Source organism: Pyrgilauda ruficollis, unplaced genomic scaffold, assembly GCF_017590135.1.
Source record: "Pyrgilauda ruficollis isolate IOZ18807 unplaced genomic scaffold, ASM1759013v1 scaffold154, whole genome shotgun sequence".
NCBI classification, from domain to species: domain Eukaryota; kingdom Metazoa; phylum Chordata; class Aves; order Passeriformes; family Passeridae; genus Pyrgilauda; species Pyrgilauda ruficollis.
Genome location: NW_024514099.1, coordinates 908894 through 927188, shown reverse-complemented (window position 1 = coordinate 927188; position 18295 = coordinate 908894). Strand labels below are relative to the sequence as shown.

Genomic DNA, 18295 nt, shown 5'->3' with positions numbered 1-18295 from the left:
CAGCAATATGTGACTTGGGAAACGATAGCAAATTTGTCCCTTGAAATCTGGTAAAGCACTTTGTAAAGATGTGCTGTTGGCATAGCACCATTCAAATTCTTCTTGCTTTATAGGTAGAATGATTTTTTGATGGATCTGTTGTGTTCAATCGCAAACATCTCTGATGGCATTTAATAATTAACTAGGCAATTAATCATAGATGGTAGGGGCTGTCTTTTTGGTTGATGGGGCAAAAACACCCACTCTAAAACATGCAAAGGGCCAGACCGCTGAGTATCCCCTTGTCCAATGATAGCGGTAGAATGGAAATTAGCATTGAAAATAAACACAGTAATACACACTTCCAGGTATACCTGTTGTCATATTATTGCAGAAATTCCATACTGTTTTCTCCTCATCACAAAAGTTTCATACCTTCTTGTTGTTTTCTTGTGGGCAGCTCCTCAGAGCACTGACTCTTTCTTCCTCGCAAAGTAGCCAACTGACTCCAGTTCCCTCTCAACCAGCCAGCCCACTCTTTTATAGCATCTTCTTCTCATTGGTCACAGCTGTGGCCTGTTAAAGTCAGGCCTGTCTCTAATGCTTTGGTAATTGGCCCAGTTGCAACTCCTTAAGGGTGAGATTACTTTCTGCACTATCTTTATTTTTTTATATTCTATCCCCCCACATACACCCAGTGGACTTGTCTATTTGTGAGAGCCTGCTCTACTCTTTCAAGAGCGCCTTTTGCCTCTGGAGTCAGTGTCCTGGGAGCTGTTACATCAGGATCACCCTTTAGAAGGTTGAACAAGGGTGCAAATTGTGGAGTGGTCAATCTGACATAAAGTCTGAGCCAATTTATGGTGCCCAAAAGTTTTTGAGCATTATTTAAATTTTTTATATTTGTTGAAAATTGAATTGTCTGGGGCTGTATGGTCTGATTCATAATTTTGAGTCCAAGGTACTTCCAAGATGGTTGCTGCTGTACCTTTTCTGGTGCCACTTGCAGTCCAAATGCTTTTAATGCTTGCATCAGGATTGGCCAAATTAGTGAAAGATGTTCTTTAGCTGGAGTTGCTATTAAAATACCACCCATATAATGATAAGAGTATGCCCGTGGGAATTGTTCCCTTTTTGATGAAAGAGCCTGTGCAGCATACCATTGGCAAATTATGGGGCTGTTTTTCATGCCTTGAGGAAGAATTTTCTATTGACAATGCTCCACTGGTGCAGCATTATTAATGGAAGGCACAGTGATGGCAAACTTTGGGGTATCATTTGGATGCAGTGGAGTAGTAAAGACGCAGTCTTTTAAATCCACAATTAGGATATCCCAATTGGCAGGAATCATTGTGGGAGATGGCATACTTGACTCCCATGCTATCCCATGACTGCATTGATCTTTCTTAAATCATGAAGCAGCCTCCATTTCCCAGATTTCTTTTTTATAACAAACAAAGGGGTGTTGCAAGGGCTTATGGATGGTTCTATGTGTTCTTGAGCCAGTTGTTCCTGCACCAAAGACTTAAGGGCATGTAGCTTCTGTTTCTCAAGGGGCCATTGTGGCACCCACACAGGCTGAGTGGTAAGCTATTTTAAGGCTAGTGTGGGATGTTGCAGCCCTTTAGGACAGTGGACCCATTAAAAATCCGCTACCACCTGGACTCCCCAAGCAGATAAAACATCCCTTTCTCACAGGTTAAGTGGAACTGCCATGATGTAAGGTCTAATGGTAGCTGTTTGACCCTCAGGATTTTTTACTATTAAAAGTTTACTGCTCAAACAGCTCTGTGTGATCCCTCCAAGGCCAGCAACAGTGGATTTTGCAGGCTCAGTGGGCCACCATGAAGGCCAGTTGTGGGTAGAGTTGATGGTGATATCTGGTCCTGTTTCAGTCAACCCTCGGACATTAATTTGGGAAGGCCTTGCCCATGGCAACACTCCATGTTGGGCCTCTGCTCACCCACGACCTGGGTCTGAAATACCTGGGGTTCTCCCGTCGATCTGAAGCCCTGGTCTCCTTGCACCTTGAGGCCTGTTTCAGGAACACAAGACTTAAACAGGATAATCTGGGCAATTCTGGTTTTCTCAGGGATAGTCAAGGGTGGAGTGGGGATGGAAACCATAGCATGTATTTGTCTGGTGAAGTCTGAGTCAATAATACCAAGATGAACATAGATACCTTGCATCATAGCACTAGACCTTCCAATCAACAGTGTGCTTAATCCTTTCCTGATAGGTCCCCGAACTTTGAGAGGAATCTTATGCACCTTTGAGTTGCTCATGGTTGCTGTGTTGGAGGTGAACACATCCATTCCAGCTGCTCTTCCAGTCCTTCCTGTGAGCTGGTCACATAAGCCTGCACAGGAAGGTGCGGAGATGCTTTTGTCCTCGCTCGTCCCATCTCCGCACTGGGTCTCTGGGTCTTTCTTTTCCCTGGTCCTTGAGAGAATGCCTGTTATAATGAAATTCTGGTCTACATTTTCTGGCCACAAGACCAGGTTTTCCACACTAGTTGCAAATTATGTTTATGTTCTTGTGTCCATGAATTGTCCCTGTTAAGATGAGTTTACAGGAACAACTTGCCTTCAAATGACCTTGCTGTCCATATTTATAACACTGAGGTGATACTCTTACAGCATCTGCTATTGAATTATCTAGCAAGGTCATATTGTGGGAATGAGAACCCACTTTAGAAGAGGCATTTATTAATTCATTTAGTGATAGACTTTCCTTGGGCAGCAGTTCTATGATTTTTCTACAATCCTCGTTGGTATTATCTTTTGCCAGTTGTAAAATTAGGTGATTTTGGATCTCTACATTAACAATTTGCTTCTCTATCACATCTTGCAATCTTTCAATAAACTGTAGATATGGTTAATTAACTCCCTGCCTAATCTTTGAATATATTTGGGTTGGATTTGCCATAATTGCTAGCTTAAATAAAGCTTGCGTACCCAATTCCTTGACATGTGCCAACACCAGTGGCTGCAACTGGCCTGGAGTCATGGATCACCCGCTGGTGGCAGCCCCAGAAGTTGAGAGATCCCTCTCTCGTAATGTTGGTCTTCTTTTAGAAAATCTAGATTTTTTTAATTGCTGGTTTTCCATGCTGCTTTTCCATGCTGATTCAAACACCATATATTGGACTGTTGAAAACATCAATTTTGCAAGGTGCTTTATATCAAATGGAGTTACCTCCTCTGTTGTTAAGAAACGTACCATATTAGCAATGGCAGATGAACCTAAACCATGCTTGGCACCAAGCTGGTGCAGTTCAGAAACAACTGGCCACTGGAAAGGGGTGTATTTGTCTAGAGCAGTCCTGTTGCCTCTTACTACAGGGAGAGCTGCTAGTATCCTGTCCTCCAGTTCCAAGCCCCCAGACATGGGCCATAAATGAGTTTTGCCCCTTCGAAGTCCCTATCTGTGATAGTGGCTTGTTTTACCTTCTGCCAAATGGACACATGAGGCTTTTGGCAACAAGGCAAGGGTGGCATTATTGTGGTGTTCTGCAGAGGGATGGTGGGTCTGGGTCTCTCTACTGGCCTCCTTCACATCCCTTGCTGGTGTACATTCAAGAGACAGCTCCAGCTTTGGTAATGGGGGTGCACTTGTGGCAGTGGCAATTCAGGGGTTCCCAGTCTCTACTGCTTCTGGGTATGACGTTCGGTTAGGACTCGGGAAGTCCCAAGCCCGCCCACAAACTACAAAGGCAGCTGGGCATTCCCATAGGAAGAGGGACAGAGGTGCAGTGCTGGGGCAAACAAGTCTGGGAGGAAGTGGTTTTGGTGTGCCCAGGATCTGTGCAGGTGCTTTTGGAACTGTAGGGTGCTCTGTCACCATGGGAACTGTGCAGCCATCACAGCCAAGCACTGCCTCAGCATGCCCGCTTGTGACAGCCCCAGAGCACAGCTCAGCGGCAGGCAGGGCTTGGCAGCAGCTGTGTGCCAGGCAACAGCCAGCAGCAGGCACCTTTCTGCCAAGATTTACAGCAGTGCACGGAGCAACAGATACAGCTCGATCATAGCAAGGTGTTCTGCAGCAGCTTGGAGTCTCACAGCAGCTGGACATAGCCTGGCAACAGGCGGCTCCACAGCAGCCAGGAATGGTTCCACAGCCAGGCGCCTGCCCACAGGGGCAAGGTGCTGTCCTGCCAGGGCCGGGGACAGTCTTGCTGCAGCTGGGAATGCCTGTAGGAGTGTTTTCAGGCATGGAAAAGCATGGAGAGGTGGCTCTGCTGCAGGCAGAGACAGCTGCAGGGGTTTCAACCCAGTGCAGCATGGCACAGAGGAGCTGGAATCTCACAGGGGCTGGGTGCCACTTCTGTGATCTCAGCCAGGGTGGCAGGGCACGGTGGAGTGGCAGCAAACTCTGCTCCATGGCCAGGCACCATCCCGCAGGGACAAGGCATCTTGCAGCGGCAGCGGTTGGGTGCCTTGCAGTGGCTGCAATAGCAAAGCACCTCCCCGCCACTACCAAGCACCGCTTCTGGGGTCCCAGCCAGGGCAGTGGAGCATGGGCAGCAGGACCCAGCCAGGCACAGCAGAGCGACAGAGTGCCCCTTTAGTGCAGCTCTGCAGCACAGTGTCTCTCTCCACCTTGGACCGGCGGCAGCGTGCTCTGCTGACAACACATGCTGCTCTTGGGTGATTATGGAGGTTTCTGCCAGCACAGCAGAACGAGGGGCAGCAGAGCACGAAGCGGGAAAGTGGCCAGTTGTTTCACGGGTTTTGGCAGCCATGGCAGGGCACAGAGGGGCTGCAGGCTGTCCATTCAACACAGTGTGGCTGCTTGGAGCATCTACGCTGCCGGCCCCAGGGACAGTGTGCTCCACCAACAACGTGCTCCCACCTGGGGCGGTGACATGGCCCCAGGCAACCGGGGACATCCCACTTGGCAACTACTCCCACCAGGGGCAGCAGCACGATCCCAGGATGTATCAGGGCGCTCCCCAGGCAGGTCACTCCTGCCTGGGGACTCTACACAGCTCCGCTCACTGGCTTCCCAGCATGCTGTGCTTTTTGCACTCATCCTCTTCCCTCACTCACCTGGTACAGTGTCTGCTCCCCCTGCTGCCTCCCCTGTTGCCCTGCTTTCACCATTTGCCTCAGTGGGCAGTGCCAGCTGCAATCCCTCTGCCATCCTCACCACCCGCTCCCTCTGCAACCATTTTATCATGTCCATTATGAGTCTCTAAGGTTTAATGACATTAATAGCAGAGTCATCTCCTGTAGAGGCAGCTGTGAAGATATATCAGCCAGCCTGCTACCAAGTTTTTAAATCTAGGGCGGTCCCTTCCAACACGTCCAGTCCGTAGCTCTCACACCATGTTATTAGGGCTAATGAAGCCCGTTCATCATATTTTTCAAATATTTTCATTAAAATAGGAGTCCATACCTGGAAGAGGGGGTCCTCCAGTGTTGAAGCCCCTGCTCCCATGCCAGCTTGAGGGTTGCAGGCAGCTCCTCTTGCCTGCCCTGTCTGTCTCCTGACTCTATTGGTGGCAGCTCTTGTGATCACGTTGGGATCACCAATTGTCAGAGTTTTGGACACAGGTGACTTGACACTCCGTGTTCATGCAGCAACAGCCAGCTTCATTGAGATTTCTCTTCGTTACATACATAAGGAGCCCATGAGGGCTCAGCTGTCCTCATTGGCTGAGCCAGTTACCTCCCCATTAATCAGCCAATAGCAGCCTGAGTCCCCAACAGCCTGGGCCTGCTCTTACTGATTGAATTCCCTATGTAAGGTAATTATATAATCAATCACATATTTCAGTTATAAAATTGGAATTATTTATACTGTATGGCCTACAAGCCAGCTGTAGGCCACCACATATTTTGATTTATTGTCACTGACCACGGGTTTTCACTGTGCAGTCTGCAATGGTGTCTGGATCGTCGGTAGTTCTGAACTGGCAGAAACAATTTAGTTAGAAACATGACTTCAATATTGGGACTTCCTTCAAATAATTTTGCAACATGAGGCATACCACTCATTCAAAGTACTCCTTACAGAAATCAGGGGGTTATATTTTAGCACTGAATATGCTTCTTCAGACTTCCAAGCTCTTGTATCTAAAGTGATGAGCAAGTCTTTTTCTGTTACTGTTGCCATTAAAGTGCATGGCACAAAGCAGGAGCTGTTTAAGTAGAAATTGCCAATATGAATCATACAGGAAATTCATTGTGTCTCTTTCAGATACTTTTAGTGGTTTATTATATTAATGCATCTAAGGTGTTCTCAAAAATAAAATTGCGTGAGTTGGTAAATCAAAGATAGAATCTGAGCCTTGGGTTCCCAGCCCTTTCTTGATAATGGACTTCTCAGAACATAATTAGTCTGCCAAAGGAAAGAATGCATGTGATACTCAAAATGTACCTAAAACAGACTTAAAAATTAGCTAATTAGCTAATATTTAAGGTGAAGAAAGAGGAATGGGGCAGACTGTTTATGTCCACATTCTGGTGGAATTCATCTGCAAACAGATGAAGATTATGCCAAGGCCACCAAGGAATGTACCTGATTAGTGAAGGCAGGAGACAATGGAAGCTCAGACATGTTCTTGGGTAGAGTTTCCATTGGGCAGTGACAGAAAAAGACTATCCAGGAGGTAGTTTGAGGAGCTGAACAGCAAACCAAAGACAAACAGCTCTAGACAAAGCTTGGATTTCATTCTGTAAGGTGAGCTTAAGTTCATACAGAGCACAAGATCTATCACAGTGATGAGAGCAATTACCTGGAAAAGACTTTGAAAGAAGATTTGGAATGGGGGGGATAAGATGATAAATAAACTTTAACAACACAGAGTTTGCTGTAAGCTTCCTGTTCAGCTGACAAGCTATTCAAAGTTCCATGGATGCATTGAAAAGTTGGATCAGTAACTGATTTGCCCTCTGTAGAACCAATATCTATTATAAAGATTAATTTTTTTATAGCACAATTGTTGTTTGACAGAATTACTGGTTGAAGTGTGTTTTTAAAGTTATTCAATGAAATAAGTTAACATAAAAGTATTAAAATATTATTAAAAATTTCAAAAATTGTCAGTATTCGTATGAACTATAAACTTTCAAAAATGAAAAAATATTATGTTTTTTCCACTCTGTTTGCTTTTAGAAAAGGCCTTTCATGTAATAATAATAAAGCTTGGTACTATGGAATATTGTTGATGGAGTTTAGATATAGAAAAGACAACTCTTTTTTCATTCATAATTCAGAATTGTATTAAGTCAACAACAGCAGTGACAAACTGTAAAAAACCCACAAGACATAAATCCAGTTTAAATCCTCTGTCTTCCATAATTTCATTAGGAAAAGAAATAAAGATATAAAGTGAGGCTATGAGGCTATTTTCTGGGGAAGTGTCTGTCATATAATCCTGTTTTCTAATGGTTTTGATTTTGCTGTATTTTAAACTGAAAATAAATTCAGAAAATGTAGTCTTTAAAGTTTCCATGCTGCATATGCTCTAGGTTGCTGTAGCACTGTACTGTTATTTTAAACATTGTTGATGTGTCTTTTTTTGCAAAATATTGAAGACTGAATTTTTACTTCAGTGATTTGTACATGTTTCTGAGAAGAAACAAATACCAACCTTGTCACCAGTAATGGGGGCAGGATTTGATATTTCTTGAAACCTATTTAAAAATTAATATTGAGGGATTTGAGTTTCCCCTTCCCGTTGCTATTGGTGTCAGTGGAGTTAACTAATAGTCAGCCTGTTAAACAAATTTTTGGGTTTGGTTGGATGTTTTAGTTTGAGATAACAGTTTTCTGTTCCTGCTGTTGTTTAACTTCTGTTTGAGACCAACAGCTCCAGGCAGGAGCTTAGACAGAGGCAGGGATATAGTTCTTGGATAGAATACTGCATTCCTATACAGAAGGAGAAGTAAAGTTTTGAAAGCCAGCCAGGTCCAAACATTGTTGCTAAAACTTAATAGATCAGACACCATAAATATTAAGGACCAAAATATTATCACTGCACATAAACAAAATTGCATATCCTGACAAATTTTACACACTTTTCTGAGAAGGAAGCCCTAAGATTTTATTTGAAAGGGACACCTCATGTTATGCTGCTAAAATCTGGCAAAGAAAATGGTCACTGAGAATGTTTGGTTTATCCTTTCATCCCTTCATGGCAGATTGTTCTTATGCTAAAACATTGCCAGTTTGTATTGTTGGAGGAAAGTTGAATTGGTTCAGCTTCAGGAGCAATTAAATGGCAAAAAGTAATAATATCATTAACATAAATGGTCAACAAGTTCATATGTTGTAATCTTTGTTTCCAAGTTGATGCTTTCAAGAACATGTATAAATTAAATGCTTTAATTCCGCTTCCAGTGCAATCTGTTTGGTTTTGATTGTCATCTACACCAGGAGCAGAGTTGTGCCTATGGAGCTTATTCTGACACTGTTCACACTAATGCAAAGCTAATAATGATGGGAAAACATCACCAGTGTGTGGCTGTTCCGTTTAAGCAGTAATTTTAAGACCTTTTGACTAATTGTCAGATCTGCCACTCACATAAGTGAACTCTGTGTTCCTGTGTTGCAGGCTCACTGGTCTTTTCTTCCTCTTTCCACCTCTTCTCCCCCATTTTTTCTTTTTCTTACATAATTTTTCTGTATCCAAGAGCTGTCCTCTGGAAGACTTTTTGGAGACTTCCAAGAATTGCAGTGAAACACTCTTCTTGATGCTCCAAGGAAAATAATGAAAACTGGTTGTGTTGCAAACATTTTCTCCTGCAAAATTCCAGATGTTTGAAGACTGACTCAAGATCTTTTATTTTCTTTAAAAGCAGGTCCCACAAAGTGGCTTTGGGAGAGATACAGGAGAAACTTTCTCTGCAAGACGAAAAACCAAACAGGAAGCCCAGGGTACTAAGCTTGTTTGTGCAGGAAATTCAGATTATCTCTATTTCACTCAGGTCAGCTCTCAAGAGTGTACAGGAAAACTGATATTTTACTAAAGGATTTCCTTTCGGATTTTCAGTGACATGTTTGGTTACCATAGCACTACTGTTTTGACCTGATGAACATTGTAAGGCTAGGCATGACATATTAGGGAACTGATGTTGGGGTTTTTTGTGTATGTATGTTTTGTTTTGAATGCTGAAGAAATGTGGTGAGGGCTGGTGTGTTGCTTAAACTGATTTTTGTAGAAATACTGCTAGAAATATGTTTATGAAGTGTTTATGGAAGTATCCAAAGAGTAGTGCGTCAAAACAGCTATACTGAAAGTTTTGCGGGAAAACAAACTTTGTATTCTTTCCAATGGTGTTTAATATTTCTTTACAAAAAGTTACTTGCTCTGAGCACAGCTCTCTGGAGCCTGGAAGCCTCCTTTCCTCCATGAAAGAAATAGTATTTCATTTTGAAGGTTACTGCATTTATACCAGGTGAGTTTTGAACACAAAAATTACTGCATTATCTACTGACATACTTTATTGTGTACTTGTAAAACAGAGATGAAAAGCAGATCTTACAAGCATTCTGAAAACAGATTTTATTTCAATTAGGAAATCTTTTTGATGTCTTGTAGCAAACTTGTGTTAGATTAATTTGGATGAATCTTAATAAATTAATGAATTAATTAGTACCTTCTCTTTTTGCATTTTGGTACAGGAATCAGGAACTTAAAGACCTGGGAGAACTTGCTCCTCACTGGGACAACATGCGCAAAAGTGTAATTGCTCACTGTGATCAGATGTTGAGCATGTACCAGGACACTCTTGCAGAGCTTGGGAAGCATACAGGTAGGAATCTCTGATTTTATCTGGAACATTTAAGAACTTACTAGATTGTTAGCTATGAAATGTGGGAAAGATATTTTGTGCTGTTCTTGTGAGCCAGTGAAGGCTTCCTGGAGATAAGGAAAGCTCCGTATCTTTCTCAAGGAACACATCAAGGCTATCACTATGGCAGCATGATAGAAGAGGGAAACTTAAAATATAAGGACGTTAGCTGGCTCACAAAATGACGTGGCTCCCTGGTTACCTATTAGGAACTTTGTTTCTTTTTTATTACCAGTGGGCAATGTATGTTTCTGTTAGGTAAATGTAAATTTCTTGAAAAACTATAAAAGCAACATGTTGCTGTAATAAATCTCTCTCATACACCCTTCTGATGGAGTCTGGGTGCTTTGTGCCGTGTCGCGCTCTATAGCAACAATGAAATACTGGCATATTCCGCAAGAATAAAATACACAAAAATCTTAGAATCAAAGGATGGCTTGGATTGGAAGGGATCTTAAAGATTATCAAGTTCTAACCCACCTGCCACAGGCAGGGACATCCTCCTCTAGACCAGGTTGCTCAAATTCCCATCCAGCCTGGTCTTGAATACTTCCAGCAGTGGGGCATCCACAGCTACTCTGGGCAGCCTGTTCCCATGTCTCACCCCCCCCTACATTAAAGAATTTCTTCCTAATGTCTAATCCAAATCTCCCCACTTCCAGTTTGAATCCATTCCCCCTTGTCCTGTCATCACATGATCTTGTAAATAGTCCTGCTCCAGGTTTCTTGTAAGCTCTCTCCATGTACTGAAAGGTTGCAATTATGTCAGCCTGAAATCTCTTTTCCAGGCAGAACTATTCCAATAAGCATCTCTGTGACCTGCTCTGGACTCACTCCAACAGGTCCATGTCCCTCCTGCGAGCCTAGAGCTGGATGCAGAGATGCTTGGTCACAGAAAAAGAGAAATCCTATTTTAGTGAATGAAAAAAAACCAGTCTCTAACTGAAAGTAAGCTTTTTGAAAGCAGTTGGTCAACTGCTTAAATATTTCTTGGGGAAAAAAAGCTCTTGTGTTGCACTAAATGTTGTATAATAATTTCTATTTTATTTGCAGAAGTGACATTTCTTGTATTTATGATTGTTTGCCATCATCAGAATATCCCAGTTCCAATTTTGGCAGCTACTGTCTAACGCAGTATGACACTTCCTGTGATTCTGTTTTAAATAATATATATATGTATTTTCAATCTTTGGCTAATTGATCTTGAAAACACTCCATAAAGTGTCATAAACAAGCCAATAAATATAAATACAGATAATGACGGATCCAATGTAATGATTATAACGTGGAGGAAAATATTGAAAGGATGATTTGAGAATTAAAAAAATAGACAATATAATCTATTAAACATAATTCCTGCGAGACCTGTATTGTGCAAAGTGACTTTCTAAATGGTTTATAATGTTAAAGGACTCCTCTTAATTGGGTCTTGGGAGAAATAATGTGGGCCTGGGAAACTGAGATTATCCAGGAGGAGCAAATCAGCACATATAAAAGACAAGGGACATTTATCAGAAAAAAAGGCAACCTAATAATTGTATAAAAATGAGAAGTAACCACAAGGTGTAATTTTTTTCATTTCTTCTCTATAAACAGTACACTTTATAACTTAAAAAAACAAGATTGTAGTCTTTGATTAGAAAAGCAAGCCAGACATAGATTTGACTTAATACTGTACTTGTACAAATAGTTATGTTGGGAGCACATTGTAGCTACTTGAAATTCAAGTACTTATGAAGTAGAAATTGCTAAGATTAGGGATGTGAGCACAATTTTAATTCAGACTTTTCAGGTCAACATATTTCAAGGCATGCCAAAAACCATTTTGCTTTTCAGTTTAGGCAGGGCAGGTGTCTTTCTTCATCTTAGAATATTGCCTGAGTTTGGGTTGAATTGTTCAGAAGGGCAGATAGCACCTGCAAATAAAATTTCTCCAAAATATTCTCATGCTACCCCAACACAATCTCATGTTGGGCTTTTTGAGTGATACCCACTTCAATTCAATGAAACTATTTGTGGAATTTAGTGGAGAAGGCTGTTAGGAGACCACTTAATTTCTTTTTGAAATGGAGAGATTTCTGTGGAAGTATGAGGAAACCACATTAGTGTTAGACAGCAATTTTGGTTCACCAGCATATTTGTTGAAAATGGATGTTAAAGAAAGTTAAGACTATTTCAGATTTGAGTTGTTTTGGCAAACACTTTAATCCTCATTAATGGGACAATTTTAGAGAATGTAAAGCATTTTATTGTAAGGAAACACATCAGGAAGATATAAGGGTTAGGAAACAAAAACCCCAGTAATTTTAGGTAAACCAAAAGTACAGATTTGATGATATTGAGAGGGAGTGGAACTTTGAAAATTATTTGTTTCAGTTTGACCTGAAATCATCCGCAAATGATTTCTGCTACTCCGCAGTTTACTTTTTTTTTTTCAGTTTCAGTCATCAGACAGAAAAATCTATTATTCATCCAGCCTGAGAAGGGGGAAGAAAGACAATCAAGGCTAAGGCAATTGAATATTGTTCTCAAAAACTAGACACTATCCCTGCCTCTGTCACAAATCTCCTCTGTGGGCAAGTCAGACTTGAGAAGTGGATAGTGTGTTCTTTTACGGAAGCCTGGCACTAGACACAAGTTGTTTTGCAGAAGTGCTTGGTACTTATGGATGCAATTCAGCCCAGTGGGAGCTATGCTTCCAAAATGGAATGTGTTGTTGCATTATAATGAGTGTTCTGCAGGACAAGTTCTCCCATATCTTATATTGATGCATTGTTTTCTTAAATGTTTATTCCCTAACATAAGGATGGGTGAAATTATAACTCAACCAATTAAAATTATTTTATCAAAATTTGTAAAGTCCTTAGAGGCTGTTAATATGTATATAGTAGACAGGTTTGAGGAGATTAATAACCTTGACTTTGAGGGAGGTTTGAGCAACATGTTAAAATCCTGAATAAATATTGAAATAAAAGTTGGAAACAAGATATTGAATCACTGCTTTTAAATGGAGCAGCAAAGACACTGAACATTCAATGAACTGGTAAAAGCTCATACATGATATATTATTGAAGCCCATTTCACAATTCTTCTTTAGGTGGATGTCAGATGAAAGTTGCATCTATATTCTGGTATTTCCTAACTTTGAAGAGTTTGATCTTGCAACAATAATAACAAGAACTGTTTTAATTGAGGGAATGTAATTTTTTTTTTTTTTTTTAGTTCTTAAACTTAAGAAGTTACTTAAAAACAGACTATACTTAAAGTTAGTTTTATTGTATGGATGCTATTGGTAAATGCAGATAGAGATGTTAATTCCACTGCATGGATCTCATACCTGAGCAAATCTAGTGACTGATAGCAGCTGGGTGGTCCTTATCCAGTAATTTTCTGGCACTGGATGGGAAGGGATACCTGCTTCACAGGTCCTCCCTGAAAAAAGGAGAAACACAATTCAGCAATGCTGCATATCTTGTGCTCCTGCTCAGGGCAGAAGTGTACTCTTGAGAGCAGGCTCTTCTCCCTCCTACTATTCTTTCACCTGTCAAATCTGCTCTCATCTTATGTTCCCCTTGTTCAGCCAGTGTCTCCTTGTCTCAGGTCCATTATCAATCCTTAAGCTTTGAACTTGGTCTCAGCTGAATTCTCAGAAATAATCTTCCCTCCTTCTGTTCTGTTTCCAAATTACTTAGAGTCTCCTTCCCTCCTATTTTTTAATAATATTCTCATTTTTTAAATTATTCTCATTTATTTTCTCATAGTTTGAGTTGCCTTTGCTACCCCCCTAACTGCCTGTGTTTTTCAGATGCATCATCAACAGCTCCTGATTTCAATCTGCATCATAGGGCTTCCTGTCTAGTCTAAAATTTTGACTCCTGTGAATTGCTTTTCTTCCTGGCTTTGCTCTTCATCTGTATTAAATTATTATTTTAAGTTCCTAAGCTTAGGGAGCAGCCTAAGCAAGCTTGGCTGGTCTGGAGCATCATTGGTGCCCACTGGCAGAGTGGTTTATATTGGGAGGCTCAGTGTTTAGTCCTGCTGGAAACTATGGCAGTTTCAACAGAAAAACACTAGCAAGTCTTGACTGAGCAAGCAAAAAGCAATTTAAAATATTTCCTTTAACTTTTTGACACACAAAAAGTTTTTTTTTTCTTTTTTTTTTGTTTCAAAAAAAGGCTGAACCTTGGCAAAACTTATTTAAAAATTCTATCTGAATGAGAGGAATTTTAGTTCTAATAATTAATAGTTGACAAAATGATAGGGTGTTGAAAAAGTGGCCTAGGTAAACATTGAGCTGCCTGAGTTAGAAGACAAGGCCATCTCTCTTTCCTAATCTGCACCCTTATATTTTATACAGATTCTGTATTAGATATCTTCAGGTAAATTATATTTTCATTCTGTCAGACTTTAATTATAGTCCTTTACACTTCCATAAAACTACTCATTATCTAATGTTTTGGAAATATGCAGCCACTTTCTTTTTTTTTTGTTTTGTTTTGTTTTTCCAAGGCATCATGCCTCCTGCGAACAAATATATATCTTTCCTTAAGATAGTCTGTGTTTCATTATTTGTGCTTTCTAGGAAGAATGCATGGCCTAGTCAATATAATATTTTGAAGAAAAAAATCTTACTTGGAAATATGCAGTGCTATCATAGTTCTGTAACTTTGCGGTTTTAGCACAGAATAAACATAATGCATGTTAACTGCTACATTGTCTCCAGCAGACTACAGACTGATTTCAGACAGCAGGGAAAAGTATCTATCTCCCAGAATAAAAAAATTAGATTGCTCTGTGAATTAGAAGCTGGTTTGTTGCTTCCAGTATGGATACATGCTGAGACTCAGTTAGTAAACCTTTCATCTCGTAATTTATAATTACCCATTGAAGGTAAATTAAAGACAACTCCTCACATACAAGTATCATCCTCGCTTTAGAAGGAATACAAAAACATCTGGGTGCTTAAGACAATGATTCTTTAAACTTTTGTTTTTCAGGTTCTTCCTTTAAGTCAAGCTGTAGCAAAGGAGAAAAAACACTAGAATTCATCCCAATAAATCTTCATCTGCAAAGAATGCATGTGCATAGTCCTCAATTCAAAGGTAAAGAAATTCCCCAAGTATGACAGAGTGTGCTTTGAAATACAGTTTCACTGAAATTTAGAAATCATGTCCAAAGTCAAACCTCTACAAGGAATTTCCCTGCCTCATCTTCTGATGCCACAAGTTGTGGACATTGACTGCACATCTTGGAAAACTAAGGGCTGATTAACTAAATTTCTTCTAAGTTCCTTTCTAAAAATGGATTCCAGGGATGTGCTCATTTTGTTCCTTTGACACTTCAAGAAATAAGTAAGTGCAGAATATATGCTCACTGAAATGTATTGGTAACCTATGCATGGTTAAAAATATTCTGTTGTAGCAGTGCAGAACTAATACTGTCCTGATTCGTAGTGACACACTGCACAGTGCTCAGTAAGATTCATGTCCTTCTTGGACACCCACTTAATTTTTCATTGTGATCCATAATGCTGTAAAAGCCATGCTGTAATGCTCTTGTTTTAAGGTGGTTTTTCTTCTTCCCCCCCCGCCCCCCCCCCAAAAACCCATCATCACCAGTTTGCCACCAGAGATAGTGATAGACCACAATACAGTACTTTTTCTCCCAGAGATTGCTGGGATGAGCTCACCTGCCCTGGTGATGGGAGTTACATGGTTCCATAAAGGACAGTATTACTTCTAAACCTAATTTATCCTATTTCTTAGGAAGTTGTAATGAGCCCAGCACTGCTTGGTTCTAAATCAGCTTATGCAGTGCTACTTTGTCATGCCCACCTACCCCAAGTAAGCGTTTGCTCAGTTACATGAAAATACCTCACTGGTTATTGTTGAGTATGCAGGGGGTCCCCAGGACGAGGTGAGAGATGAATCTGACTCCATGTTCTCAGAAGGCTATATTATATTATATTATATTATATTATATTATATTATATTATATTATATTATATTATATTATGCTATACTAAAACTATACTAAAGAAAGGATACATCAGAAGGCTAACAAGAATGAATAATAAAAACTCTCGACTGCTGCCAGAGTCCTGACACAGCTGGACATGATTGGTCATTAAGTTAAAACAATTCACATGAGACCAATCAAACAACCACCTGCCACATTCCAAAGCAGCAAAACAAGAGAAGCAAATCAGATAATGATTATTTACGTTTTCCTCTGAGGCTTCTCAGCTTCCCAGGAGAAGAATCCCGAGCAAAGAGATTTTACAGAAAATATCATGGTGGCAGATTATGCTGAAAATACTGCAAACTTCCAACATCACCTGGAAAGGGAGATAACTTTCTGTAACATCATCTGTGGTTCTTTTTAACACAGAATTCTGTTGTTGCCACTTGCATATGATTTTAGCAGCTTCCTTTACAGATCAAAGATTATACTGATACATATATATGACCAAATCATGGCACAGCGAATAATTTGTTGATAAATTGAGATCTGTTAAATTTGCTGTCACTGCAAACACAGAAATTACATGCTGTAAGGTTTTTGCCTTATTAATACACTCTACACCTAAGATTGTAAAACAGTAAGTACAAACAGTGGTAAAACTTCTATTTTATACTGTGTGAGGCTGATGTTTATCCACTTCTACAGGGCCTTCCAATTATCTGTTAGATAGTGGTTGGGTCAATATTTTGTTATTTCTTTTACTAAAAAACTGTGCCTCCAAATATTTCAACAAGATGGATATTTATAGTGACATAATGTGATAGCATGTTGATGACTCTCTGTGTGTGGAGACACGAGGCTTGACTCTATTTCAGAAGGCTGATTTATTATGTTAAATATTATATTAAAATACTACATTAAGACTATACTAAAAGAACAGAGAGATCAGAAGGCCACAACAAGAACAGAACAGAATAGAACAGAATAGAATAACAAAATCCTGTGACTGCTCACAGCCTTGGCACAGGTGGCTGTGATTGGTCATCAATGGAAAACAATCCACATGGACCAATCATGGATGCACCTGTTGCATTCCACAGCAGCAGATAGTAATTGTTTACATTTCTCTCCTGAGGCTCCTCAGGAGAGGAAAAATCCCAGCAAAGGATTTTTCATAATATTATAGCTACAATAGCACAGATTTTAATTTAATGTTTTCAAGTTAATTAATTAACTCAAAAGGATTTTTAGGTTTGTAATGGTGGCCAGAAGCTCAACATTGTCTTTTCAAGAAAACCTCTCTGTGAACAGGACACTGTATGTCTGTTCGCTAAATAAAAAGAAAAGTGGAATGAAATATGTGACTTACTTAAGCACCCACAACTTTTATAGTACTGGAATTTTGTTGTTGTTTTTTTTTTTGTTTTTTTTTTTTTTTTTACAAATTTTCTCCCTTCTTCTCCAAAACCATTTTGCTTGGGTCACATGGTTAATCCATAATCAAACAGAAAGAGATAAATGTTAGAATTGTTCGACTTGTCTTCTAAATTTGGATCTTTAAATTATAAAACTCTGCCTCTATTACCTGACTAATGTTCACTGTGTCTTGTATTAGATATATACAGTCTAAACAGTTTCTAGCAATTGCTAATCAATCAGGAATAGGCAGTACTTGGATATTAAGTGGGTCTTTCTCAGGTCATGCTTTGCTTGGCATATATCAAAGGACACCTGGAATATAACCAGGAGAATGACATTGGATGGGGGAGAATAAAAGTTCATAGAGGTTGCATTTAAACAAGCCAATGATCCATGGAGGTGTCATTAACCCTTACACTATCAGTTATCTTAATTTTGGGAATGCAAGATAGGTTTTAATCCCATCTATTGTATATACACATTGGTATGTGTTTTCTTTGTGTTGGACATGTATAATACCAGGTGTACTTTTCCTGAACTTTTATTTGGGTTGTTATTGGGTACTGACATGGAAGAGAAAGTGTGCTTAAGCTTTCAGTAAGAATAGCTTTGAGAAAAATAGTATTTTCCTATGGGTCAATGGTATCCTTATCCATTTGATAAACACCACATTGTGCTCTGTTCATCATACTAGAGAGCTTAAATCTATATATTGACATAGCTTCGCTTTTGTTCCTGTTTACAATATGTGCTGGTTTTAAATAGATTTGGTGAACTGCAGTGATTTTTGTTTTGCATCTGGCCAGTTTAAGACACTGACTGCCTCCTGTGGAGGAAGACAGCTTGACTTAAAATTGAGATTGAGGTGTTCTTGACAGCAAGATACAACTCCTGTGGTGCTCTGCTGCACGTTTAAGCTCTGTTTTCACTGCAAAGGGGTGTCAGCAGTAGCCTGCACTTGCTTGATGGTTATGAGTTACTGGAGCACTCCTGCAGCAGTGCACTGATGCTGACACTACATGTCTTTCACAAGGAGCTCCACTGATGTGTAAGTAGAGCACATCAAAAGACATTTCTCCCAAGCCGTGCAGCACTTTCTGCTGCACTGTGCTCTGGAAAATGGGAATGAG

The 18295-nt window shown here is 40.1% G+C and overlaps 1 protein-coding gene across 7 annotated transcripts in view; it reads left to right on the top strand.

Annotated features, from left to right (window-relative positions):
• Positions 1–18295, top strand: part of INPP4B (inositol polyphosphate-4-phosphatase type II B) — a 157268-nt gene that overhangs the window by 17960 nt on the left and 121013 nt on the right. For 6 of the 7 annotated variants that reach the window (XM_041461781.1, XM_041461780.1, XM_041461778.1 and 3 more), the window contains exons 4-5: positions 9613–9743; positions 14780–14884. In XM_041461781.1, the coding sequence (XP_041317715.1) occupies positions 9613–9743; positions 14780–14884 (236 nt within the window). Of the gene's footprint in view, positions 1–7538; positions 9387–9612; positions 9744–14779; positions 14885–18295 lie in introns of those variants that run through there. The other variant, XM_041461782.1, reaches the window with a different exon arrangement.